This window comes from Cucurbita maxima, unplaced genomic scaffold, assembly GCF_002738345.1.
Source record: "Cucurbita maxima cultivar Rimu unplaced genomic scaffold, Cmax_1.0 Cma_Scf00016, whole genome shotgun sequence".
NCBI lineage: Eukaryota > Viridiplantae > Streptophyta > Magnoliopsida > Cucurbitales > Cucurbitaceae > Cucurbita > Cucurbita maxima.
The window spans coordinates 3460818-3488119 of NW_019272032.1; the positions used below are offsets into that span (position 1 = coordinate 3460818).

Sequence of the window (27302 nt, forward strand, 5' to 3'; positions counted from 1 at the left end):
TTTCCCGACCAAGTAAAAATGGGTCAACCAGAAACGTGACACGTGTACTAAGCCCAGTAGGAACGGAGAGAGACTCCAGGTAGGACGCCACGTGGGATTAAATTAGGGATGTGTTTGCTTGCAGTTGACTAAAAGGGAGGGGGGGAGGGATTAGGTAAGCTACCGAAATAAGAAATGGCGCGGATTTGAGGACGTGAACGTGGTGGTGCGAAGTGGTCCCCGCTGCTCCCTTCAAAACCGGCCTTAGCTTGCTAATTAAGTAGGGAATGGATTTGGCGACCGGAATAATGACGTTCACACGTGACAACACCGCCTTTCTTTTCCCCTCGCATGTTGTCGTGTTCCTGGCCTCGGTTTTATTTATTCTCCCAACAAAAATTAATTAATTTACAAATAAAAAAGGTAAGAATTATCTTTTAAAAAATATACGTATATGGACATTTGTTTTAAATAATGGGAAAAAATCACGTTTGGAAAGTTGAAGTTTTTAAATATTTGGAAGATGATACTGTGACGTGGCAATTAGAATTGAAAAGGGATCTCCTCCCAAACAAGGAATAAGATCAGGGGAACCCCGAAAATTAATCAACATTATTATTCCAAATCCCACTCCAAAACGAGGGTAGCTTCGTAAATCTCCCTCACATGCTTTCTTCGCCAACGTGGCAGCTTTTAATTCGCTTGACGGAAGAATCACAACTCATCTCGCTGACGTAGCCGTCGCATCACTCTCCTAAGCGGCACGCTTAGCATCCGACGTGTTCTGTGCAGTCACTATCCACGTGGCATGCACCACGGGAAACACGTTTCCCTGTTCGTGGGGACTCCGGCCACGAAAGCAAAAAAAAAAAACGGGGAAAAGTAACTGCCGTGAATTTAGAATTTGTATTAAATGTGTGTATCTCCGTTACGGAGCGCCGCCCATTCCGGTTGGTATTTAATAATAATAAATAATAAAAAAAGGCGGGGTTGGAGGTCCTTTAATTTCGCGGCTGAGTTGTCAAGTGCGTTTCCATTCCAAATAAGAATAACGAAAACAAGCACAGTCGTTATGATTTATGCGTCCGGAGAAGATGACACGGTGTCGTCTTATAGTCGTCTTCAAGACTTCAACTAATATATATATCTTTAATAAATGTGAAATCCAATTATCCAAATCTCACCATTTTGGGCCCCTCGAGGTTTTCTTCGTTCGTGTTTTGAAAATGAATTAGTGTGGGGTTTCCCGCTCTTTTTTTATTTAAATAAATAAATAAATAACCCTAAAATAGAGGACGATGGATTCGGGTTCGGATCTTGTACAGCAGCGCCGCAGATTTCTCCACAATACACTCTCACCGTGTTTTCGTCTGTGTCTCTGTCTCACGTGGTCAAACATCGTTGGAGCTTATTTACGAATTTACAATCACAATAAATTATGTGTGTTTTGATTTAGTAATGTAGGAAACAATATTGAATGGTTAAATAGTGCATGAGGATTGGGTGTAGCTGTACCCATTCAATTTTATTTCGCGAGGAAGAACAAGTCAATTTAATGGCTACAAGGTGGGCAACGGACATTCATTTCCTTTTGAGGTTCAAGTTATTCTTTTGCTATTCTTTCAATTTGGGCCTCCTCATTTAGGCAGCCCATAGAGCCTTGCAACCCTATACGCGAAGAAGCAACCAAACTTGGGTCTGGGCCCAAAGGCAGGCAACCTTCTTTCTTTCGCCCCAAATATTTGTAACCAATAATTGAACCCACAGCTTACTTAAATTTCTTTCATTTTGAGTTCAGATGGGAAATTAATTCCAAAATAAAATAGCCTCACATTTGTAATGCAACAGAAGAAAAGGCAATATGTTGAAACAGTGTGCCCCTCAAAATGGCATCACATTTTTACATCAACATCAGCCACAACAACAACCTCCCCAATAGCTTGGCCACTTGCCATGGCACTCGCTTTCAAACCCTCCTTCTCCCAATCAATCCTCCAGACAAACACCAATAGCGAACCCAAACACCCAAACACCCCAACCAAAAACCCCATCAACAACCCACCAAGCCCAGCCCCAACTTTAAACCCCAAAATCAATCCCAAAGGCAACGCCACCCCATAGAATCCTCCAAGATTCGCGCACAGTCCCATCAATGGCCTCCCTATCCCCCTCACAATCCCTCCACAAACCGCTAACGGATAGTTCACTACCTCAATCGCTGCCATCAAAACCAGCATCTTCTTCACCATTCTCAGAGTCCCTTCATCCTTACTGAAAATCTTCCCCCATTCCCCTCTCGCCGCCACCATCGTCGCCGCCCCCACCAATCCAAACCCCACACTCGCCACCACCGACACCCCGGCCGACCTACGCGCTTGCGTTGCACGATTGGCGCCTAGCTCGTTTGAGACGCGGGCGGACGTGCATGTGGCTAGCGAGAGCATAACGGCAAAAAGCAAATAGTCGAAGTTTAAAACGATGGCTATGGTCCCCACGGCTTGTTTGGCGTTGGGAAGACGGCCCGTGAGAAGGATCAGAATCTCGTAGCACCACCATTCGAGGCAGGTGGTTAAGCAGCACGGTCCTGACAGTTTAGCCAATCGAATCCAATCTCCAACCGTTTGATCGAACCATCCACCTTCGCGATTCCTCTCTTTCACCAAAACGTACACCGCGAGCGAAATCATTGCGACGAAATCGGTTACCCAGATCGCCATTGAAACCCCAATTAACCCCTTGGATTTGGCCAGAAAAATGTTGATGGGTATGTGAAGAGCCAGAGCCATGGACGAGCTTATCATGATCGGGAGTGTTTCAGTTTTCGAACTGAGATACGATTTTAATGGACAGAGGAATGAAGTGACGACCAAATCGGGGAGAAGGTAGAGGAGGTAGGACTTAGCGGCGAGGGAAATGTCCTTCTCTTGACCGAAACGGATCAAAATTGAGTCGACGTTGAGCCAGAGGAATGAAATTGGAATTGTAGCAAGGAGTAAGAGAAAAATGGACATGAGGAGCGTCTTATGGAGGAGTTTGAAGTTCTTAGCACCGAAAGCTTGGCCGCAAATGGGTTCCATGGCGCCGCAGAGGCCATTCAAGACGGAGAAACCAGTGACGTTAGCGAAGGTAAAACCCAGTGTTCCGCCGGCTAATGGAAGCTGGCCGAGGCGGCCGAGAAACGCCGTAGTTATGGTTATCTTAACGAACCACGTTAAGTTCATAGCGATGAGTGGAAGGGCGATGGTTCTCTGTAATTTCAGCTCGGAAATGATATCGTTGGTGAAATCTTGGGAAATCCGTTTGGTAGTTGCAGAGGTTAACGGCCCTGATTCCAAGGTTGAAGAAGATACAGACATGTTTCACTCCAATTTTCTCAACTCAAAATCAAAATTGAGTTCATGTCGAGTTGGAGGAATATTTATGAGATGCATTCAAACATTTTTTATTTTATTTTATATAATTTTGGATAATATTTTGAGGTGGATTCTGTGGTTTTAACTCAGTTTTCCTTTTAATTAATAAATTCATAAATAATATGCTTAAATATTTAAATTGGGTAAAGCTGAAAAATCCAAACTATTGATTGATTGAAAGTAGTGTAAGTTTAACTTTATTCTTTTCTTTTTCTTTTTTTCAAAAATAAAAGTGAAACTTTATAACTTTTTTGGTTAAATAAAGAAATTAAAAATAAAAAAAATGGTAGAAAGCTTATCTAAAAGAAAATAATGAAGAGCAATAAATAATTAATCGAGTGAGAGGGCATTCCACTTTGGTTATCCATATTGAGTGCGTGATGCATTCTGTCACCATTAATCCCACTTAACCTAATTCTTTATTCTTCCTTATCATTCACCACTCACCCATCCTTCTTCTTCTTCTTCTTCTTCTTATTATTATTATCATCATTGGTGAGATGGTTGAGGAAAATAATACAAATAATAATAATGAGCTTTTGATAAATTCTTTTATATGTATATACATTAATGGTTGCTTCACGCAACATATGATGTAAGAGAAATGCAAACATTCGAAGCCAATATAAAAGGCTTTTGGTTTATTATCCTCAAACTTATTTTTGGAGAAGAATATTTGGATTGGTATTTTTGATCTAAATTAGGCACCCAATTCATAAAAATAAGGAGGGAATATCTTGTTTATAGACAAAATTTGATATTGCCAAATTAAAGTAAAAAAAAAAAAAACAAAAGAATGCACCTTTAACAGACGCAACTCTAAAGTATATGCATATATGCATGCAGCTTTGGTGGAGTTATCCTAATTTTAAAAGGCATTTCTTCTCTGTAATAACGATCACGATCACGTGTGAAACTCTTTTTTAGTTACGTCTTACATTATTAACAAAAAAATCATTCGTGCTAATAGTGTGACAAATAAATATCATTTTATTAAATATACAAATTTAAACGTTTAATGTCAAGAAAATGAGTTACATTTTTTTTTTTTGCATTATTCCTCAATTTATTGTTTTATTTGGTGCAATCATTCCTACCTTTGATTCTAGTGGTCCATAACTACACATATTAATCTCCTTTTTACAAGGAAAAGTTAACCATTATTTATTTTTAATTTTTAAAATTTGAATCTATAAATATTCTTTTATTTTATTTTTTAATTTTATCATCTACTTTTTTTTAGAAGTCTTGAATATATATATAAAAAATTGTATTAGTATTCTATAAATTTATTATAATAAATATGTAGGGCAAAAGAAAATTTTGGAAAATAATATCCTTTAAAACAATCAATCATGCTTTTCTTGTGAAAAAAAAAAAAGAAATATAATGAAAAAAGGGGTCCATGTGGGTTATTTTTCGTTTCTTGTGAGAAGCATCCACTGCCTTTATGGAAAGCTGGGACGACAACACACTTCCAATCATTTTTTTATTTATGCATGAGATTTTGTAGAGACAAACATCATGCTTTTTTTAGTGTTTAAATTAAATTAAATTCGAGACCAATAAAGGCAGCATTACAGGGGGCATGGGCCATGATAAGAGAACTCAAAAGAGGAGTGTAAAAGCCCAAATAATATTGGGCTTTCAAGACAAGCCCAATTCGAAAAACATCTGTCGCTTTAAATTTCCATATCATGTGAATGAGACGTAGACCACATTTTGAATGTTGTTGATGATCAAAATAAATCTCCACTCCAAAAAAATATAAACTTTCATAAGTATATATAAATGTGTGTTCATTTCTTTAAGATCTCTGTCTTTCTCTCTCTAGATGTAATAAATTTAGAGTAGCCGACATACACACACAATGATTTTGATGACATTTCCAAATATTGTCGTTGTTTCTTTTCTTTTTTGGGTGTCCCTACAGAGAAGGGATTAAATTAGTTTTCCCTTTTCAAATCTTTAATTTATAATTTTCCATTTTCTCCCCCAAATCCAAAGTACACATAAATATAAATTAATGAAAGTTCCTTTCTTTGGTAGTTAAACTATGAAATGATTATATAATTGATTTGATAATATTATAAAGTTTTAAAGCCTCCCCCAAGATGGGAGATGTACGCAAAACTTAATTTAGGATTTTGGGTACTCTTTTTAGCTTTAATAAAGATGTAAGGAGATTGGATAAACATGGATTTGGTTATTGTAAAGAGAGGTGTTTGGGGTATTGATAAACAAAATGAAAGCAATAATATTTGTTAGTCCCAACAATAGCGTGATAATGAATAAGGAGTGGAGTCAACTGAGAAGGGTTGAGAGTATCATGTGGGTTTGTTGAGCTCCAATGTGAAGAAGCAGAAAGCATCCCAGATTCGAGGCATATTGGCATTTATTTATTACTATTATTGTTGCCTCTCACATGCCCACCTTCCTCCATCTTTCAATCCACTCCCCATAATTATCATTTTAATATAAACCCTAAACCCATCCCATTCCCTGTTTTCTTTTTACAATTATAATATTCGTGTCTCACTTTCATCATTGCTGTCACACCTTCCTTCCTTCACCTTCATCTTGTTGAACCCTGTTTTCGGTTTATTCATTATTTAATATGAACACTTCAACTTTTCATTCATCATTAATCAAAGCTATATAGTTAGTTATGTTATTTGCATTATACTCTTACCAAGACCTAACAGCTTCATGATTAGTAAGGTAAGGTAAGGTAAGGTACAAAAGCATACTTAATTTAAACTCATTTAAACAAATGGGTGGCCATCATTTCCTTATCACAGAATGGAAGCTGCCCTACATCACCTAATCATTTTGTCCTTAATAAACAAACACCTTTCCTCTTTAATTATTGTTCCCTTCTCTTTATACTTACAAAATTTAAAGTCAAATCAGAAGGAATTTCAATATAAATATGAGCCTAATGGTAGTTTAAATGAGAGAAAAAGAAAAGGGGATATTAATAAAGCAGTGTTTGCTTAGAATCTGTAAATGGTAGGCATTGGAGGATGAGAGAGACCGACACAAAGCATCTTGTGCTGCATCAGTTTAAGTAACTCTGCAGACACCAAAATATTAATAAATAAATAAATAAAGTTATTAGTTTTATTAGGTTAAGCAGGAAACCCTGCGTCTCCCTCCCCCCCCTTTTCATTGCTTTTGTTTTTCTCCCTACTTATCCATATCTAATCAATTTCTTCTATTTTAAATAATTAATTTTCATCCTCCTCATTCATAACCTAATGTTATTTCATATCATTTTTTAATACATACATACATACATACATACATACGTACATATCCCTTTCATATGAAGTAAACGAGCCGCCTGCCTCGTTAAAAAAATAAAAATAATAATAATAATAATTTAAAAAGAAAAAAGAAAAAAGAAAAAAGTTGTGTGGGGATTCCGGTCACCGAGAAATAGACCCGAAACAAGCGGGGGATAATACACGTGTCAAAACTTGTATGTGGACCCAACTTATTTAAGAATATAAAAAATGACATTTAAAGCCTGGGTAGTGACAAGTGGCTTGACTTTGTGATGAGGCGGAAGTAGAGCCGATGACGTGTCAATCTTATCTCTCTCTCTCTTTGCATCTTTAATTTCTCCATTAAATTTCCGTGATGTATTAATTCAAATCAAAACTCATTAATTGTTTTTTTTTTTTAAATATAACAAACATTTTCTCCACCACTTTCTCATCTCTGTCTCCCAAATTTATATACAAACAAAAAGTCAAATTAACAATTACTTCAAATTTACATTTTTAAAAACATGCTTTTCAACTTCATCAATATGCATTTTCTCATTTATCCACATAAAACAAAACTTCCCTATTTTCTCTTATTCAATTTTTAATTCCAATAAATTAGTTTAATTCCAATGATAATGTTACTTCCTCCTTACCTTCAAGAGTTTTTTTCGAAGCTTTTAAGACATCAAATCTCTATTGTTTAATGTAAAACTAAAATAAAATTTACCCTTGATATCACTCTCATAAAGTAAAATTTACCGTTTTGAAAAATAATTAAAGGACAGTTCAGATCTCGATACACAAGCTAATCTCAATCGAATGGTTGAATTGGTATAGAATCCAAGTTTTAAGAGTATATTCTTATTTTCAAATGAATTACGGTATAGATTATGCATTTTCCCTCCCACTATATAAAATCTTTTTAATTCTACCCTTCTAATTTTCAATTATATTATTATTGAAAACTTTGACTTAGGAATCCAAAAAGCTCTCTGGTTAGATCAAGTGAAACACTAGTTAAACTAAAAACTAATGATTTAACGCATGTATTAATTGGATAAAGAAAAAAGAAAAAAACATAAAATATCAGAAAATTGGATGAGGCTAACCCATTATGAATATAGTGTGTCATTTACCAAAATGAGAGTTGATGGGATTAAATTTGTAATAAAAGAAAATAACATTTAAGAAGAGGCATCACGTGGGTCTTGAACTGTTGACATTAGATGCACGTGTTTTCTGTCATTTTCTCATGATCTAGGTTTCACTTAATTGTACCCATGTGAAGGCCTTCCTATTAAAAATATGATTTGTTTGTTTTGGTTTATTCCACAAGATTAGAACTTGTATGTCAACACAAATGATGGGAGTTTTGCATCAAGACTCGCATTAGCGGCATGGACTTGGGGACTTTACAAATTATTACACCACTTTTGGTTTGGATAAGGACAAATATTTAATATTTGCTATAATATATGTGATACATATTTCTCAATTAATATATAGTGTCAATCATATAAATTAAACAACTAACTAACTCATAATCATGATGGTTTTGGGTGCTCTATAAATTAATATATAGTGTCAATCATATAATATTTGTCACAAACATCATGCTTGTTGAGAATTGTAGTTGAGAATTGTAGAAGGTGGAAGGTGGTGTTGCTAGGTGGGTGATAGATTCTCTAAAGTATGTGGAAAATTATTCATGTTTTCAATTCATAATAAAAAATAAAAATTTCGAGTTATACCTTATAATTACATAAAATCAACCCTGCCAACCAAAACAAAAATGATGTGTTATTCTACTTCTATGGAGGTCAACTCTAAGTATATTTCACTAAATAGGACATAAATAGAGAAAAGATTATAGTATTATTGTGACATCATCCCATCCCTAGTGTTGAGTTTGTTCTTCAACCCTAGAGTTGACTTTTAGGTCTACGATTGTAACACCAGGTAAGAAATGAAATAACAGAGAGCGATGAAAAGCTTAAGAAAGGAAATAGAAGAAATATGATGTTTAGTTTAGTGGTTGATTATTAGAGAAAGAAAAAGAGAGTGATTAGAGTGATGAAAGAGAGAAGAGAGAGAGAAAGAAGAGGGACCCAGGCACCGCCCAGAGGCATAAGCACGCACCTCTAACGAATCCCAACCCATCTCCCATCTAACCTAAACCCCACAAAGCAAAACTCTCTCTCTCTTTCTCTCTTTCTCTCTTTGTGAGATCAGATCGGATGAGATGAGCATCACCAAAACTTAACCCAACAAATTCCCTTCACAGTTCCCTCTCTTAACCTCAACACCACAAATTCTCTCTTCCTCTTCTTCTTCTTCTGTGCATGTTCTTCATTCTAAACCCCAACTAATTTGGGATTCTCTTTCAATTTCAACTGTAACCCAAAACCCACAAAAGAATTGGATTGAATTGAAACCCCATGGATGCCCACTCTCTTCCCCCTCCTTTCCACACCCGGGATTTCCATCTCCAACAACAATTCCACCACAACAATAATTCTGAAGAAGAACACAGCGCCACCACCACCCGTCTCAAACGAGATCGCGACGACGACGACCACAACAACTCTGCCCCTACCAGCGCTGGCGACGCTGCCGCTGCCGATGGAGAGATTACTCGACGACCCAGAGGAAGACCCGCCGGATCCAAGAATAAACCCAAGCCACCAATTATTATTACTCGCGACAGTGCCAACGCCCTTCGAACTCATGTCATCGAAGTCACCGACGGCTGTGACATCGTCGACAGCGTCGCCACCTTCGCCCGCCGCCGCCAGCGCGGCGTTTGCATTATGAGTGGTACCGGCACCGTCACGAACGTCACTCTCCGCCAGCCGGCCTCCCCCGGTGCAATTGTCAACTTACACGGTCGCTTTGAGATCTTATCCCTTGCCGGCTCCTTCCTCCCTCCGCCGGCTCCTCCGGCTGCAACCAGCTTGACCATTTACCTCGCCGGCGGTCAGGGGCAGGTAGTCGGCGGTAGCGTCGTGGGCACTTTAGTCGCCTCCGGCCCCGTCGTCATCATGGCTGCCTCGTTTAGCAACGCTGCTTATGAACGTCTGCCGTTGGAAGACGACGACCAACCGCCGATGCCGCCTCTGCAGGGCGGAGGCGGAATTGGGTCTCCGGATGAAGTTGGACAGTCCCAACCGCCGCAAACAGCGCATTATCAACAGCAACAACAACTTCTGGGCGACGGAAATGTGCCGTTATTTCACGGTTTGCCTCCGAATCTGTTAAACTCAATTCAAATGCCGCCATCTGAAGCAGCTTATTGGGGTACTGCTCGACCTCCGTACTAACCCCCCCGAAAGAAAAAACATATATAAATATATATAATTTCCATATCCTTTTGAGTTGTTTCTTAGGTAGCCACTCAGCCAGGGAGATGAATTAATTTGGGTTTGTTCCTTTTTCTTCTTTTAATTTCAATTATTTTTCCATGTCTTCAAGTTTGTTTCTTTCATTCTCAGGATATTTAATTTCTTGATGTAGTCAATGATAATTAAATTAGAGTAGATGTCAAATTTATGATTACTCCCCCTTTCTTCTTCTTTATTCTTTTAGAGGAATTATGAATCATCACCTCCCATCTAATTTCCCACATGAAATTTAACCTTCTTTTCAACATTATTGGGATGTATCTGAAAACCCCATAATGGAAAAATGGAAGCTTTGGGATCCAAATTAGGAAATGGGGTTTAGTGATTTGAAGTCAAAGAAAGGGTTCAACATGTGGAAAAAGTCAAAAGAAGGCAGTGGAGTAAGTTAGAGGCAGCGTCGTGTAAGAGAAGGCGAGAGGTATGGGCTTTGAAGAGTTGTTTCCATTTCTTTTTCTTTCTTTTGTTTTGTGATGATATGGGGTTTGTGGGATTTGGGAGAGAAAGGAAAGTAATTGACACGTGCAGTAGATGAGATCCAGAACTCAGCTCTTTCTCGAGGCAAAAAATTTAACAACAAGCACCACCACACTAACTTGTTGTTGTTGTTGTTGTTGTTTTTTGTGGTGAAGAAGGTTGATGGGAGAATGGGGAAGGGGTTGCTTCAAGTTGTTATTGCGTGCATAACGCAAAGCTTGTTTGTGAAGAGTTTGGGGAGAAATGGAGCTAAATTAAAGGCATTGCTGTGTTTATATTTCAAACCTTCTTGTCTTTGTTGCACAAGTTCCTATACCCTTGCCTGCTCAAAATATGGGAGATTCATTCTCTTGGTTTCTGTTCCTTTTATCATCATTTCCTCAATTTTCCTTTTTATTTTCATTTCCTTTTTTAACATCAAAAACTTCTATCCAAATTTAGACTTTATGCTTACAACAACTCCTACTCTCCTGGCCCGTGTCAACCTACTACACCTTGTTTATCAAATCATTTCCTTCCTAATACAAAATCTTCTTTTTGGGAAAGAAACATAATAGAATAGAGCAAGTTTTTTCAACGGTTGAAGTTGTGGTTTGATAAATGGGACGTTCATACAAGTTTAGTTTTTTTAGCACAAAAGTCTTCCCTATTTTTGGGCGGCGAGTCCAAAGGTCTAGAGGTTCAAATTGTCTAAAGAGGTAAAGTGTGCTCTTTGAGTCTTAGAAGTCGAGCCACTGAGCATAGTCAAGACCCGATCCAGCCAGCCTTGATATTGTGTATCTTAACTCTAAGAATTATATTATTATAGACATGTCATTGGCTTAAGCATCGGAAGGTATAGGGCCAAGCACCACACCAACACATCTTATAATGCTAGACTCTCTCATTGCGTCGAAATTGTTAAACCTCATCCTAAGCCTCGAAACTCCAAGTCAGATATCTTAATTTCAGTCGATTAGAAAACCAATTTTTCTCTCTCAAACAAGAGAGCTCCAACAATAAACAGTAACCTTAACAATAACGAAAAAGTTAAAATATACAAATTGGGATGGTAAGTTCAATTTTTTTAAAAGAAAAAGTTGCAAATAGTTTAAAAATATGATCCAAACAAAAATTCAGAATGAACAAATTAACACTCCAAAGTCAGAATTAACATTACAAGGTAAACCCACAACTTTTGTATTAACTACTTTTATTCACTTAATATACAAATAAATTTACACACTAAGTTTGAAATTACAGATCAGGCCAGTGGCTCTGTGAAATTAATACCATCTGATAAACTACTACAACCCAAATCTCACACTACTTTGATTTCATGACAAAAATTCAGAAATGATTGTGCTGATAAACATACATGTTTCTGTCACGCCTACTGCCTCAGATCAATCAATAATCTATTCGTAATCGTCTCATTTCAGCTTGAAATGCTGGGCTCGATAATAATGTTCGATGCGCAAGAGTCCTTATGTCTTCTCGTGAACAGTCTCGTGATATCCGAACGAGTTCCCACAGGGCACCTCCACTGATCATGTCTTTTGCATTCACTTCTGCATTATCAGCAATGTAGAAGTTTTTGTAAGTCAATATTTTCGAGACTTCTTGTTGCCGATATGAACGATGAAGTGCAGAAAAGAAAAAGAGAATACCATGTTGTGCTAAATGACAGAGTGCGAGTTCAATGTGTCGTTTGATCGTAGATGCTTCATTTTTGGCATTCTGTACAATCCACGGGAGTGCTCCATCTTCAATTAAGAAAGACTTTCCAGCCTTCGTCCCTGTTCCTTTCAACAAACCAAACCCGAATCAGTTCATCAAACTTCCCCCCCACCCAAAACGCTTCCAAGATTTCGTGTTATATCAAACCTTCTGTAAGTTGTTACCTTGTGTAGAGGCCCTTGACTCGCACTTGGCAAAATTAGCAATTCCTCTAGCAACTTGTGCAAGAACATCAGGATGTCTGCATCTTACCATACCAAGCAATGCCTTAATACCGCCTTCACCCCTTAGCTTCGTCTGCAACTTATCTGGATGACATAATATCATAACTTGTAGTGAGCGTTTGAAGTGGATTGAGGAATTTGCATAGATTAAGGAATTGTAACACTTACCATTGCCACACAAATTGGCAATTGCTCCGGCGACCATACGAAGGGTTTGGGGATCCTCAGCATTGACAGCAGTCACGGCCAGTAAGCTAATTCCTCCTTGGGACATAATGAGCTCTTGGTTGGTCTCTGACGGAAAAGACAAGGCAAACATAAAGAACAATGAAATCTCAGCCCAAAAAAGAAGACAGGCAGGGAGCATCGGGGACCGAAGCACGAAATGTATTCCTGCAAACAAGGAATAGAAACTAACCATTCATTGCCAGATTTGCAATTGCCCCTGCAGCCACTCTGTGTATTGTCTCGTCCTCAGTGCTTCTGAGTAGCATCAGCAAAGATGATAGGCCCCCAGCCTCAACGATCTTTTGCTGATTTGTTTCTGTATTATTTGAAGCAAATATCTATAATTGCCCGTTCGGTAAGAAATATAATGCATTTGTTCATTGCCGACAGTTCAATTGCAGCATTATAATACTGAGAACTTCAAAAGGTTTATATTGAAGGAAGCACTCAACTAAATGTAGATTTAGAATATATGCAAGTAAAGAATCTCACAGCCACGGTACCATTTCAGCTTATAATCATCCTCCTCTACTACTCTTTCAACAAAAAATTAAATAATAGCAACCAGTGGCATCTAAATTATGAGGATAAAGACCATTCAGGGCAAATAATTCTTCAAATTACGAGGACATTGCAATAATAATTTGAATATGAACCTAAGTTAGAATTATAAGAATAACTTAAAAAAGCCAGAAAAGAACAGGGCAAAGCAATAGTATTAGATTGTCATAGAACACTGTAATGATTTGGGTACCTTCAGCTGCTAGATTTGCAACCACTTTCACAGCATGAATTCTGACGTCGTAATCTTCAGCTTCCAGTAATGACAAGATCTTCTGCAGTCCCACTGCGAAATATTATAGAATTAATGGACAACTTGAAATAAAGAACAAGATAATACAGGAAGAGACTGAAACCTTGTTCAAAGAGTTTGGCTACTGAAGCTTTCTCCCCATTTGCAGGCTCCTGAGCCTGTGAATGCTTAACTTGTTGCACAAGAGAATCTAGAGAACTGAGGACTTTTCCAGGCTCACCAATGTCCAGTCGCCTACTGGTCTGCAAATAAAGCACATCTTATTAAAACCATAAGGTTATACAAACAAGATCAAGAAAAAATAAGCCAAAACTTACCTCATCTGCTTCAAAGCTCAATTGCAACAACTGGCTTTGTAGTATAGCTATATCTCCTTCTAGTTTCTTTTTCTGATTTTGCTCTTCTTCTAGAGTCTTGCGAAGCTTTAAAATCTCTGAATTGCAAGAAGTCTAGCACATAAAAGGCACCATTAATAATAACAACAGCCTTATGTATAGAATTGATGGGCTGGGACATGACAGACCAAGGCTAAAATTAATTCCATAGAGTTGAACCAAACATACCTCTGATCTCTTCAGTTGGGATACTTGACTTCTAAGATTGCTAACTTCCTCTTCGGCTGCCTTCCTCAAAAGTGCTTCCTTGTTAACCAACCTCTTTAGTTCTGCTACCTCCTTGAGAGCAGATGCTGCTGAACCCTATATCGTTCAAGAATAGATATGGATGCTTTAAGAGAAGGTTGAAACTGTTGCCACAATCTAAGGGGCAAAAAGAAAAGCAAGCTACCATTGAGAGAGAGACTTTCTGTTGACCTTTCTATTTAATGAATAATATTGGATATGTTTTTAACTCTTCTAATCGATCAGTAACATTAACTTGATGTTGGGACAAGCAATAGAAATTGTGATTTTATAAAAAAAACGAAAAAAAAAACCCATCTTTCAGAAGTTCTAAAATATGAAGAAGATCAAAGCATTCTATTTTGAGAATATGAAGAAGACCAAGATGAGAAATGGAATATACTTACTATCATAGTATATATTGCCAATTTTTATTAAGGTTTAAAAGGAAGAAAGTAACAGGAAAGATATTAGGATCAGAGAAATCTAAAAAAAGAAAAATTGATAGCAGGAACTGAAGTGAAATTCATGGCGTTTTCTTGTAATTGAAGAGAGTTTTAGCACACTCAATACAGTCTAATGATATGAGGAGAAAAATGGCAAATAAGATTATTATACTCCTTTGAAACTGAAAGAAGGGATGTCGATGATACAGGAACAGGATACCTCTCCATTAGCAATTATACTAGAAGCAGAAGCAGCAACGGCTTCATTAATTACTTTCTCCCCACCAAGCTTCTTCTGCTTTACCATCAGCTGATCTTCAAGCTTCTTAATTGATTCCATGTAATCCTTCTGATATTTTAGCCTTTCCTTCTATAGAAAGAAGGTAATTCTCAGACTTTAAATTTGGAAACAACATAGGGAATTATCAATCTCTAGAGAATTTAATCAATCTAGAAGAACCCTTACCTCCAACGCATTTGAATGAATTTTTTCAGCCTCAGATATGCGATCCTGTGCTTCTTTGGTAATTCTTTCAATTTCTTTCTCAAATGCTTTTTGCTGCCTTTCATGTTCTGCAATCAGTTTGTCTAATTGGATGTCTAACCTTCTTGACAAACTTTTATAGTCAAATTCTTCTTTTATCTTCAACATATTTTCCACCTTCATAGCCTGAGAGGCAAAAAGCTCTAAAAATTACAATCTTGGGAATGGAACAAACACAACGCATCAAAAAATTAGAGTACTGGAGATTAACTTGTCCACATCAATGCAACTTCAGAACGATTTGAAGATAAGAATTTCAGACTAAAAAAGTAAGCAGCAATAACTTACCCGTTGGCCAAACATTATTGTACTTGTCGTCTCTCCACGATGACGAGGTGAAGGACCAATAGTAATAACCAGTGAAGTTCTCGCCGTTCCTGTTAAAATTTTGCATGGTCAGATATCGCTGCGAAAACAGGGAAATCATCGATGTGAGAATTAAAAAGAAAGAAACACTAGATGAGAGATGTTGCTTCCCAAAAGTGGAAGCATGAGCATATTTGGTGGAAGTTGTCGCTTCAATGTTTTTTGTATGTTGGAAATGTTTTATATATGAGATTAAAATACCTTTTTACAATCAAAGATCAAACTTCGGTTAAACTAAACATTGCCTAGATGAGAGTAATGACCTCACACCTCCATTTCTCAGATAACTTAATTGTATCAACATAGTTTGGAATTATATGAAAGAATAACAAATTTCCTCAGTAAGGAGATACCTATAACAACATTAAAATCAGATCTTACCACCAAATGAATCCCGTAGTAATCTAGTAAGCTTTGAATCCCTAACTGGAACGTGTGCACTATTCTCAGCAAGTGCATTTATGCACTTCCCTAATGCGCTCAGGGAGAGATTGATGGATTTGGCTTCTTCAAGTGTATGTCCTTCACTTCCTGCATCAAGAAAGATAAATAACCTTCAACGAATGTGATAACAATTGAGAAGCCAAGTTTTCTTAATAAAAAGTTGAAAGACTGTAACATCTAAAATGAACAAACTACAAAAAGGAGAGATACTCGTTTGTAGAATTTGTTAAAAAGAAAAAGAAGTTAGTATTATAATAAAATCAACGCTGGTGAAGGGAGAAACAACTCGATGTCAGTAGAGTAGACACCTAGACATTTGACTTTTCAATTTGGTTGTAAAACAATCCCACTGTAATACAAGTATGTAAGCACAATATATTCCAGCTCAATGTGGTGGCCTAGTCATCAAGGGGAAACCTTTGAATCCAAATGTATTTGACTACAGCTGGATAAACACACCTGACTTGTCAATACGCTCGGAACCAGCAAGGTCTACCACTACTAACTTTCCCTTCCGAACAATAGGAGGTTTCAAGGTCTTAACCAAATGAGAATTGCCACCAATATCACTTGACAGAGTTGGATCCCTTCCTTTCAGAGATCGCTTTACATGTACCTTCAGCAAGAAATAAAGGTCTAAATCCATAAGCTGCTAAACCTTTTTAAGGCATTGAAAGCCCACAAAGTAACTAGCATTTACATACCATGAGAATTGCATGACTACGAGAAGATTCGGTGTTTAATTTTGTATTGGCCGCAAACCGATGAGCTTCCCCTAATCTTAGTAGTTCCACAAAGCTTTCCTGGTGTCTAATTTCTATGAGGCTAGCCCCAGGTAGCGAAACATCACCAGTTTTAGGATCTTCTACGATGGAAATGTTATCATTTGCAGGGTCAAGAAGGTCCTGTATGCTCTCCATATAAAGCTAGACACAATTAAAAGAGAATGAAGTTTAGCAATTAAAGGTTTATCATGAAAATACAAAGAACTAAAATTTCAGCACACAAGAACTTCTTAGAGACAACGCGAAATCAAAAGTGCTTGACAAGTGGCACTAGATTTTGCAGACAACTACCAGTAGAAAATGGTAGCATAGTGACTTCAGAGGGAAACAACCTGCAAGTAGGAAACCGAGACAGAATCTGTCTCCAAAGAAACTTCATCCAAGATGTCCTCCATAGCACGCACCATTATTCCACGATCAGCAGTGTCTTCCTCTCCTAATCTTCCAAGAGTATATGTTTTACCGGTACCAGTCTGGCCATACGCCATAATTGTTCCATTGTAGCCATCCAATACACTCTTAAGGATAAGAAAAATGGTCGGTCACTCAAAGGAAATTGCAAAAAAATTAACAAGGGTCTGAAAAGAATAGACTTCAAGTGAAGTTGGATAAAGATTAGAAGCAAATTATAGTGAATCTTTTTCTCTTCAACACATTCCTGCTAAAAGGTGTATATATGAATAGTTTAAAAGATTTGAATGAATATTTGAAAGAAGAATTGAATGAACAGAACAAACCAAGCATGGTTTTTTTTCATTAAAAAAACAGCAAGAATTATGATGGAAACTGAAAATCTAATGTAAACATACCTCCACAACAGGTTTTGCCACAACTTCATAAACACGTTTTTGAGATGCAAACTCAGTTAGCACTTCATCAAACTCGTAAGTATCTGAATCCCAGTTGTTCTTCCGAAGTTTCAACCTTTTAAGCTGAAATATATTTTGAGGTTTTGAATAACTCCATTAAGAGTATAATAATGGTAAGGAAGATGGTATTATTAGTGTAATGTTGCTCCCATTTTACCTCAGGCTGCAATTCTACGCAATCAGCAAAATCAGCATCAGCTATCAATTCTTCTGAATTGCGTGGTCGCAATCTAACCGCCACTCGAACTCTTCCAGGAACTACACTCAGCCATTACTTATATTAAAGAAAAACATTCAATGAACTTAAGAATATAGAACAGAACAATGTGAGAAAAGGGAAGACCATATCAATAAAGTGACGGTTCCGGTTACAAATGTACTTCAGGATTTTCATAAAAAGCTAAACAGAAATTAAAATATTGAAACGTGAAAACCATTTGGACATAATGAATTCAAAAACTTTTATTGGTTTGTACAAATGGTAGGATTAGATCATTAGTGCATAATGAAAGAGATGGAAGTGTGAAATTTGAACACAGAAAAAAAGGCCTACTCAAAGTCAATCCTTCTCACTAATGAAACAAAAAGCATACAAGTGAAAGTATGATAGTTTATCAAAATCTAATTAAACACTTTTTAAAAAAAAATCATTACATGTTAAAACGGTTTTTATCTGCTTCAAGTAGAATCCTCCAAACATCCATACCATTACTCAATCGAAAGCCCTCGACACGATTCCCTTTTCAAACGCAACAAATCGTTATATAATCACCATAAACATCAAATAAATCATCCCTTTACAATATCCCAATTTCAAATCACTAACCCACATGAATCATGTACAAAACCAAATCACAAAACCTCCATAAACCACAAACAAAAAACCAGGATCTCCACAGAAAAAAAAAAAAAAAAAAAAAAAAAAAAAAAAAAAAAAAAAAAAAAAAAAAAAAAAAAAAAAAAAAAAAAAAAAAAAAAAAAAAAAAAAAAAAAAAAAAAAAAAAAAAAAAAAAAAAAAAAAAAAAAAAATCCCCAAAACAAGTGGCAGAAATGCGAACAACAAACCTCCACCGTCATCCTTGGCAGCACCGAGAGATGCAGGGCTACTACGACGAAGAGCAGAATTGGGAAGAGACTTGGACTTAAGAGAAGACTTGGGATGGGAATTAGGGGAAAAGAGCTTATCGGGCTTAAGAGAGTTTCTAGAAGTGGCGCCATTTCTATAACCAGTACCCCCAGAAGCAGCCATTGCAAAGAGGGACAGAAGGTTTGGGGAAATGGGTTTAGCAGGACATTGAAGAATGGCGTATTTTTGCTTTCAGAGAAAAGAAAAGAGCAGAGAAGAGAAGGCGGAGAGAAAATTTGAGAGAAAGAGAGAGAAAAGGAAGAAATGGGACCCAAACGAAGACCCAAAATGCTGAAAGCGAAGCGTGGAGCTGCAGTAACAGGCGGTAGAAGTGGAAGTGGGAGTGGACCTAATCGTGTGGGGGATGTGATTCACACAAATCCGGTACCTTTCTCTCTACCTTCGCCCTATGGATTCAACAAGAGAGAATAGGGAGTTCAAGAAGAGGAAGAAGAGATTGAAGATGGATCATGTAGGCCAAAACGACGCCGTTTCTAGTGAGAGTATTGCACTCCTACCCGAGTCTTACTCTGACCAAATTACTTCGTGAGAGTATTAACTAACAAAACGAATCACGTCGTGTGACCATTAACATCATCGCGCCGTTCGGAATTTACCATTTTGACCTTTTGACAGAAAATTTTATTTTCTTTGTTTAGTAAAATAAAAATTTGCAAAAACCAGGGATATTATATCATCACAGTTTCAATTTTAAAATTTTATAAATAGTTGCAATTAAATTCTAATTAATTTTTCAACACTAAAATTGTTCTATTATTAATTTAAAAACAGTCAAAACTCTCAAAATGCATTGAATTTCGTGCGAAGCAGTGCCAAAATTGACATAATAAAAATGAAGGATTTTAATTTTCATGAAAATCAATGCTACTTTTTATTATAATAATTTGTCCTATTTTGTCTAAAGATTCTATTTCATTATTCTTAAATTTGTCGTATTTCATGTAACATCCTAATTGACTTAGGTTATGTCAAAAGATTATTTTCAGACTCTTTCTAAACCTTCTAGAGACATTTAGACTTTCATTTAAAAAAAAAAAAAAAATGGTATTATTCAAAAATCTAAAATTCAACTTAAAGCAAAAGCAAATTTGATTTCCGAATCTATATATGAATGTCATGATAGCGCTATAACATAGTTGGATATATATATATTTTAATTAAAAACTTTAGTAATGGGGATACAATTTGGAAATATATATATAATGTTCAATGAATTTGAATTTAGAATTAAAGTGAGTGTGAGAGAGAGAGAGAGAGAGCCTTTGCACGAAAAAGTAAATGCAAAAGACATTTTCTTCTTTTCTGCACAAAATTTGAAATCAGCTGCTGCCAAAACGCCCAAACTTACCTAAATTTATCCATCATTCAACATAATGATATGATAAACTATCCATGGTTTAGCTTACATTGTAATGAAAAAGATAGAGAAAATGAATGTATCCCTTTATAACCCAAGAGGAGGGGCCTCACAATCTATTGTATGGCCCCTCAAAATCATTCTTGGAGTACTTTTATTGCTTAAATTTGATGTTATTGGTTTGTCATCCCACTCCAATAATTCTAACCCATAGGGACTACAGGACAAACAACAAGAACTATAACAAGAAAAAATAAAATTCAGTCCATCATGATAGCCTTAACCTTAATAGAAAAAAATGAAACAAAACCATATAAATATCATATATATATATATATATATATGATATTATGTGACGTACTTGATACCAACTTTATGTATGGTTGGTGTCGAACTTTAATGTAAGTAAATGCCATGAAAGAAATTGAGAAATGGAGGAGAAAAATCTTAGGAGTTGAAACTCACTGTTAATCACATGGTGGGTCTGAAACTTTGGTTGGATTAAGGTACAATGATAATAATATTTGGAGGCAACAAAGGTGGGAAGCTCAAATCATTAAGTGCCCAAGTTTTTTTTCCTGCAAAATTTTGATGGTTGAAAAGGCTCTATCTAATCTTTACCTACCATTGTTTTTAATACACATGTCTATGAACAGAAATAAGAATCAAAGTCAGAATGAGGAAAGAAAATAATTTGGTTTTAAGATAAAAAGGGTAGCCTTAGCAGCCACCAAATAAGGTGGTTAATATGTCTAATTAATCAAGGCCAAGTATTTGACCTTTCAACATTAATTAAAATTCTTGGAGTTAAGAACTTGAAATCTTATAGGAATGTCATCATCCTTACATATGCTGAAACAGGAATTGAAGACAGAGTAAAATTCCATTATTGATGCTGAGAATACAGAGGAAGTAATTGAAGAGAGTGAAAAATGTAGCTACAGAATCTTGTTTGTGTGTGTGTGTGTGTTTGTATTGCAAGTTCATCAAACCAAAATAGGTGACACCAATGCATATCGTCTATTTGTTAAAGTATATTAGGCAACACCTTTTGGTAGAAGCCATTATCGAAGTCTCTCAAGATTTTTTCATGTTAGATTCTTTGAATGTACAATGGGTTTCAAAAAGATGAGCAGCCCCACACCCACAACACTCTTTATAAAGAAAAAGAACCAAAAGAGAAACGAACCTTCGCCACTTTTCAAATTTGCTAATTGCTTTAGGACATATTTGAAAGTCGTTTCAGACCTGATGAACATGATTTTGATATCCGAATAAGAAGAAGGAAGAGAGGGAGCCATAGAGAAAGTGAAAGAACAAGAGAGAGAGGACAGGCTGTGCTCCACCATTTGCAGACCTTAAGCATGCAGCTGCCTAATATCCACTAAATGAAATGGGCAGCCTTTTGTTATTGGTCACTTTTCTTATTGACCCAAGCTGTTATCCCTTTGAGAAAGTTGCAGTTCAGGCCTGGTGGTCCGATTAAAATGAACCATCGACCTCTAAATTTATGTTCATATTCATCCTCAATCCACAAAGATTAGCTTTTTTTGTGGTGACATGCCTTTATTGTTGATAGGAGGAGTTTGAATTTTGACACACCGACTTTATTATTGGTTTCTATATCATTCAATAATGTATTTTTGTGGAGGTCTCACTACTTTTATGAACTGTGTTGGCTACCATAACAGGTGGGATAAGGCTGTGTAGAGTTGTTGATTGAGTGCACATGCAATGCAAACTCTTGCTTCATTGCTTCTAACCTCTCATATCATGGTCTGAATTTGGGACATTCTCTTAACTCATATGCCTCCCCCCCACCCCAAGAAATAAAGGTGCTTCCTTTTCTTTTCCCTTTAAGCTTTGGAGAGATGAAGTAGTGTTGGATACTCCTCAACACTTTCATCCATTTTCCAAAAGTTGGAAGGCGACACTTTTCTTTATGCTTAAAGGAATTTGAGTCAAATAGGAGAGGAAAACTTTGGTTACTCCAGAGGTTAAATTGTATGAATTATCTTTGGTGTGTTTAAAGTATTATATGATATTGAATGCTGTGCAAGAACATAAATTTGAGTTCAACTATTGTAGGATTAGATGATTGAGGCACTAGCTTCGAGATGCTAATTGACATCTATTGAGCTTTGTCAATGGAGGTGAAACATAATAAGGGAATGGAGTTGAGTTTAAGGTAGACCATGTTGCAGCAAATAGGTATCCATCCACAATAATGTGGTACCTCAATCACCAATTTGAAAGAGAAATTCCAACCACTGCTATTCATTCTTCCAATAATCGACCCTCCCTTTTAAAACTTTTGAGCACTCTTTCAATATTACTACCTTTACTCTCATCTCTACGCGTTCTAATAGTCTTCCATCTAATTCAAATCATTTATTTCAGAATTACAGGTTAAATTCCAACTGTTTTCAGCTTTTTAAATGGTTTTATTTACTTTCTAAAATTTTGAATTTTTTTTTTCTATTTATTTTTTATAAACTTTAAAAATAGTGTTTAATAACTCCTTTAAAAGTTCAACATTCTGTGTTTAAAAAATTCATGATTTTGATGATCATATAGATATAAATTTAAAAGCTCATATACTAAACTATACTTATAATTGTGAACTAATAACTTAAATTTATATATATTATATTGTCCAAACTTACTTCCTTACTTCCTCTCTTGTTTAAAGGAGATTTTTCCGTTTTAGATGGGTCAAAGGTATCTGTGTGGTAGGTCAAACGAACATCTCAAATAATATCTCGATGGAGACTTGTAATTTTCAAATTTTCCTTTCTTATTTGATGTATCATTAGGAAAATAAGAAGAAAATTGAACAAAATATAATAAATTATAAATGAAAATGGGCACTATCAAGGAAAGTAAAAGTTGAACAAAATAATAAATAAAAATGAAAATAAAATATGAGCCTACCAATTAAGGAAAGTCAAAATCACAACTTGAAAGAAAATATCAATTCGTGATATAATTGATTCACAACAGGAAAAGCACATTCATCATACATGGAAATTTCAATAATAGAAAGTCACAAAAATGTTAAATAATAAGACAAAATATTATATTAAATGTGATTAGATTAATTAGATGCGAGCGTATTTTGGTAAGTGAAAATATAACAAATGCTTAGAAACTTGCGATTAACAAATGATAATGTTAATTTGGGACATTTGTGAAATTGAACCATGAAAACAACCTGTACATCTGTGAAATAAGAGCATAGAACAACTTATCCCCTAAAAAAAAAAGTGATAATCTCGGTATATTTTTGTTATCAATCTCAAACAAAATAGTCTTGGAACACTAAACCTTGAGAAAGTGGATCAAGGATCATCACCATGGCAAAAGTAATTGAACATATCCCCCCTTTCCAACTGGACCCAAAATAAAAGAAAACACCACTTTCGCTTCAGAATTCAGAATTCAAATGGATTGATTTCATGTCTGATCAAAGAAGGTTCATGAAGAATGTTTGTTCATCTTCAAATTCGTAAAACCACTGCCCAGGCTTTACAAACACTGGGGTGAACGAAAAGGATACCAGAATCGAAAGGAATCAAACTACATTATTCACCATAGTTGTTCACTTCCCAGCAGCAAACCAAGCAAGATCTACCCCCCAAATCCCCCATGAAACCAACCCAAATAAACAGGGACAAAAAGGAACCAAGAAGACGAATAATAGCAACAAACCCACTAAAAATTTACCAAGTTCAGAGCCAAATCCTTCTCAGAACCTCTCGACCTTGTCGGCCTTCACCACGGGATTGGCCATGGCGATCTCCTCTTGCCCATCACTTCTGAAGTCGTAACAGCAATCGTGCTTCTCTGGGTACCGGTGAGTCCCACAGAAGGTTCCCTCACACTTGCACTTGAATCCCATCAATCCCACTTTCTTATTGCAGCTCCGGCACCGATTCGGAATAGCCGGCAACGGCGATTTGTCGGAATTACAGAGAGAAATTCCTGTGGAGGACGACGCCGAATCTAAATCCACTGATGAATCCGAGAAGACAACCGGAGCATTACCTTCAGACGGCTTAAGAAATTTGGACTGAAGGGATTTCTCCATCGCTGCTTTTGCCGAAGCCGCTTGCTCGGCTTTGATTCGAGAGTCTCTGTAGCACTTTGAGCAGAGATTCTCCGTTCCGGCCGAACCAAAGAAGCCGCAGTTGTTCGCGCAGAGCTTTGGCTCCGACGGCTGGTAGCTTGTGCCATCGTTCTGTTCTGAACCCATGGTTTTCCTACGCGCTCGCTTAAATCCGCTGTAATTTCAGGAAAAGAGCACAACGAAAATTCGACGTTAGGATTATAATAGAACTTATCTGTGATCGATTCCCTTTTTCATCTTCTTGCTTCAAAACCCTAATACTACCAGGAAGCCAATAAGGTTCAATCAACAAAATCAACAAAATCCACAAATTATGAGCAAGAGTACATCTAGATAAATTCCTTGAAAATCCACAACTCGACCAAGTCTTCCAAGAATCGTAACTCGCGAAGAATCGCAGAAACATTGAAATATAACAAAACGAAAACAACCATGTATGACAATGATCAAGGAACACAAAAGAACAAGAAAATAGATTCAGAAGCACAGAAAAAGTAAGAAACCAAAATTTTCTTCCACACCAAACAAAAACGATGTAGATTAATCAGGTTCAACCAAAGTCAAAACAGCAAATGAAAATCCACACCTTATCAGCCAACAATAGATCGAAGCAACTCAAAAACTGTAAAACCCCGCCTCTCAGAAACAATTTCGATTGAGGGGATAGAACAGAATCAAAGTCTGAGGAAACCCAGGAGAGGAAAGAAGAATGAAAGAATGAAAGAAAGAAAGAAGAGGAAGAAGAAACGCAGAGAACAACCGATTATGTTGAGGATTTGAGGCTAACGGAGCGATACGGATGAATTACCAATGCGACAATCTACCCCCTTGTTTATCATTACTTCCACGGCGCCCTCTTGGTTTCCATGTAGGCGCAATGCTTCAATACGACAGGTGTACATTGTACTCATTTTTTCAGCCGTTCAATCGTTTCGTTATCCTCACCACGACACTACTCATTTTCATTGGACGGCTCAGATGATCCAGTCCGTGATGGTTACCTTTCTCTGAGAATCTTTTGCGATGATTGCTTGGCGAATACGAATGGGCCTTTTGGTAATTCTAGAGGGGATTTCTTTTTGCAACGGAATTAAATATCAACAATAATCTTTTTACCTTATTTTTCTTTTTTCCTATTATTAAAGCAGTTTTAAGAACATCAAATCTTATTGCAAGACGCATGTAAAGAATTTGAGATAATGAGTACATGATGACAAAAATAAAGAGTTTTAAATTCTTTTCCTGAATGTACAATGAAATTAAATAATTTATCATGATTATTTGCAATTTTCAATATTATTATTTTCATAATTCCAAAAGGTTCGCTACTATTTCTGGTGGTAGTTAGGGTCCACATAAGCAATGATTGATTCGATTCTCTCTCAATTTTGTTAAATATTTTTAATTAAAGAAATAAGCCGGGAAAGGGAATACATTATATACTATATTATATTAAAATCAATTCGTGTCCCAATTATTGAAATTGCCACGTGTCGATATTTTCAAATACCTTCCCTCCCTTGATGGTTACTTTCGGTTTCCGAGGTCCCAACCCGGTTCGCCCCGAATAGTTAACTAATCCAAGCCAATTCCAACAGTAGTTGGGCCAGAAAGGCCCGGGTGGCCCAACTCGCAGTAAGCCCATCCAAACATATTAGAAAAGGAATTTGGGCTTTCAAGTGTAAAAAACTAAAATTATAATGGGTAGTGGGTATAAATGATGAAGATAAGTAGCAATAAGAAGAATGTAAATGATTGCATTGCAACATAGTAGATATTGATGTATCTTGCTTTGCCTTAACACTTTATCCAATTCTTACTCTCTTTGTGATACTCATTTGAAGCGAAGCTTGTCGAGGCTGCTATCACCGCACCTATAATGCTCACGTGACATACAGCACTAAAAGAGATGAGCCTTGAACTAGAGCCCCTGTCGCTCTAAAAGCAGGCCCAAATATTTGCATAGAGAAAGGTGGTGTGTGTGTGTGTGTGTGTCTGTGTGTGTGTGTCATGATATTACCAACATGAAAATGAAATGGGTTTGAGTTTGACAAGATTGATACTGAATGAACCAAGGAATAACGCCAATTACACACTTAGTGATGCATAGCATCTCATCATTAGCGTGCATGTGATTGCCTATATATCATTTTTATGAGAATCTAATAGGAAAGGAACATACATACTTGAAGGTGAAGAACAGTAATAATAATAGTAAAGAAAACTTCACCAGCCCTTCATTAGATTGTTGACTAAGCCAATAATCTGAGCTCCCCTTCCCCCCCACCCTCTTCAACTCATCATTTTTTGGTACAAAAGGCAGTGGTGGTGGTGAAGGAAGTAAGGAAACAAGGTGCAGGCCGAGGCTTTGCAGTGGGTCTATTCTCTTCTTCCTCTCTTTTATATTGGACCAAAGCCAACCTCATTATTTCAACTTACAATTATTGGGTACTTGCTTGTAGGCAGCAGTAAATCAAGAAATCATCCTCATTCTCATTCTCACTCTCACGTAGAATGAGACTTCATTATATTTATAAGGGTGTTGAAGCTTCTCCCTACCAAACGCGTTACATTCTTCGTACATATATATAGTGCTCTTCTTGTACAAGTCTACCAACGGCATAATTCAACTACGAACCACGATGGGACATCCATGTTGTGAATATGTATATAGCCCAAAAACCGAAACAACAAATTTTTATTCAAAAGTGATGAAGTTATTGTAGAGGCAATGAGATCCAAGTTGAAGAAATCATTATAATCAAGCACAAATGGTTGAGAGTTCATGGAAAGTGGGGCAGTATTCTACTTTTAGAAATACAAATCTGTATGTATATATATTATTGTATATATTAGTGGTGAAAGGGAAATGGAAAAAGTGAGTGAGAAAATAATAAATAAAAAGAAAAAAGAAGGGTATGATTGTTATGGAAGAAGAAATAGGGAGAGAGGCATCATTATGAACTTTGATAATGTGGAAGCAAAAAGGTCATTGCAAATACAGTCATACACAAATATACAAATTAGCATCATACCTTCATTCACTCACTATGTCCTCAATGAATGCT

At 36.6% G+C, this 27302-nt stretch overlaps 4 protein-coding genes across 8 annotated transcripts; 1 reads left to right on the forward strand and 3 right to left on the reverse strand.

Annotated features, from left to right (window-relative positions):
- Positions 1-1785: 1785 nt before the first annotated feature.
- On the reverse strand, positions 1786-3455 carry LOC111491567 (protein DETOXIFICATION 56). Its single transcript, XM_023140530.1, has one exon. The coding sequence runs from the start codon at positions 3333-3335 to the stop codon at positions 1872-1874; it is 1464 nt and encodes a 487-aa protein (XP_022996298.1). The 5' UTR covers positions 3336-3455; the 3' UTR covers positions 1786-1871.
- Positions 3456-8738: 5283 nt separating this feature from the next.
- On the forward strand, positions 8739-10247 carry LOC111491202 (AT-hook motif nuclear-localized protein 22-like). Its single transcript, XM_023139998.1, has one exon. The coding sequence runs from the start codon at positions 9106-9108 to the stop codon at positions 9985-9987; it is 882 nt and encodes a 293-aa protein (XP_022995766.1). The 5' UTR covers positions 8739-9105; the 3' UTR covers positions 9988-10247.
- A 1444-nt stretch (positions 10248-11691) lies between these two features.
- LOC111491175 (kinesin-like protein KIN-UA) lies at positions 11692-19186 on the reverse strand. 2 transcript variants are annotated; one of them, XM_023139959.1, is made up of 19 exons: positions 18667-19186; positions 17759-17859; positions 17542-17664; positions 17065-17250; positions 16652-16873; positions 16407-16563; positions 15885-16034; positions 15426-15514; positions 15060-15263; positions 14814-14963; positions 14091-14225; positions 13845-13976; positions 13631-13769; positions 13468-13560; positions 12904-13029; positions 12654-12779; positions 12426-12569; positions 12192-12326; positions 11692-12092 (listed from the first exon to the last, which is right to left on the reverse strand). In XM_023139959.1, the coding sequence occupies exons 1-19, from the start codon at positions 18848-18850 to the stop codon at positions 11932-11934; spliced, it is 2757 nt and encodes a 918-aa protein (XP_022995727.1). In that variant the 5' UTR covers positions 18851-19186; the 3' UTR covers positions 11692-11931. The 2 variants fall into 2 exon arrangements, with proteins under 2 accessions (XP_022995727.1, XP_022995729.1); XM_023139961.1 differs by having other exon boundaries at positions 12192-12320; positions 18667-19183.
- A 4174-nt stretch (positions 19187-23360) lies between these two features.
- On the reverse strand, positions 23361-25182 carry LOC111491281 (zinc finger A20 and AN1 domain-containing stress-associated protein 1-like). 4 transcript variants are annotated; one of them, XM_023140123.1, is made up of 2 exons: positions 25043-25182; positions 23361-24388 (listed from the first exon to the last, which is right to left on the reverse strand). In XM_023140123.1, the coding sequence occupies exon 2, from the start codon at positions 24358-24360 to the stop codon at positions 23854-23856; it is 507 nt and encodes a 168-aa protein (XP_022995891.1). In that variant the 5' UTR covers positions 24361-24388; positions 25043-25182; the 3' UTR covers positions 23361-23853. The 4 variants fall into 4 exon arrangements, with proteins under 4 accessions (XP_022995891.1, XP_022995888.1, XP_022995890.1 ...); XM_023140120.1 differs by having other exon boundaries at positions 24821-25137; XM_023140122.1 differs by lacking the exon at positions 25043-25182 and adding an exon at positions 24821-25036 and having other exon boundaries at positions 23361-24488.
- Between the last annotated feature and the right edge of the window lie 2120 nt (positions 25183-27302).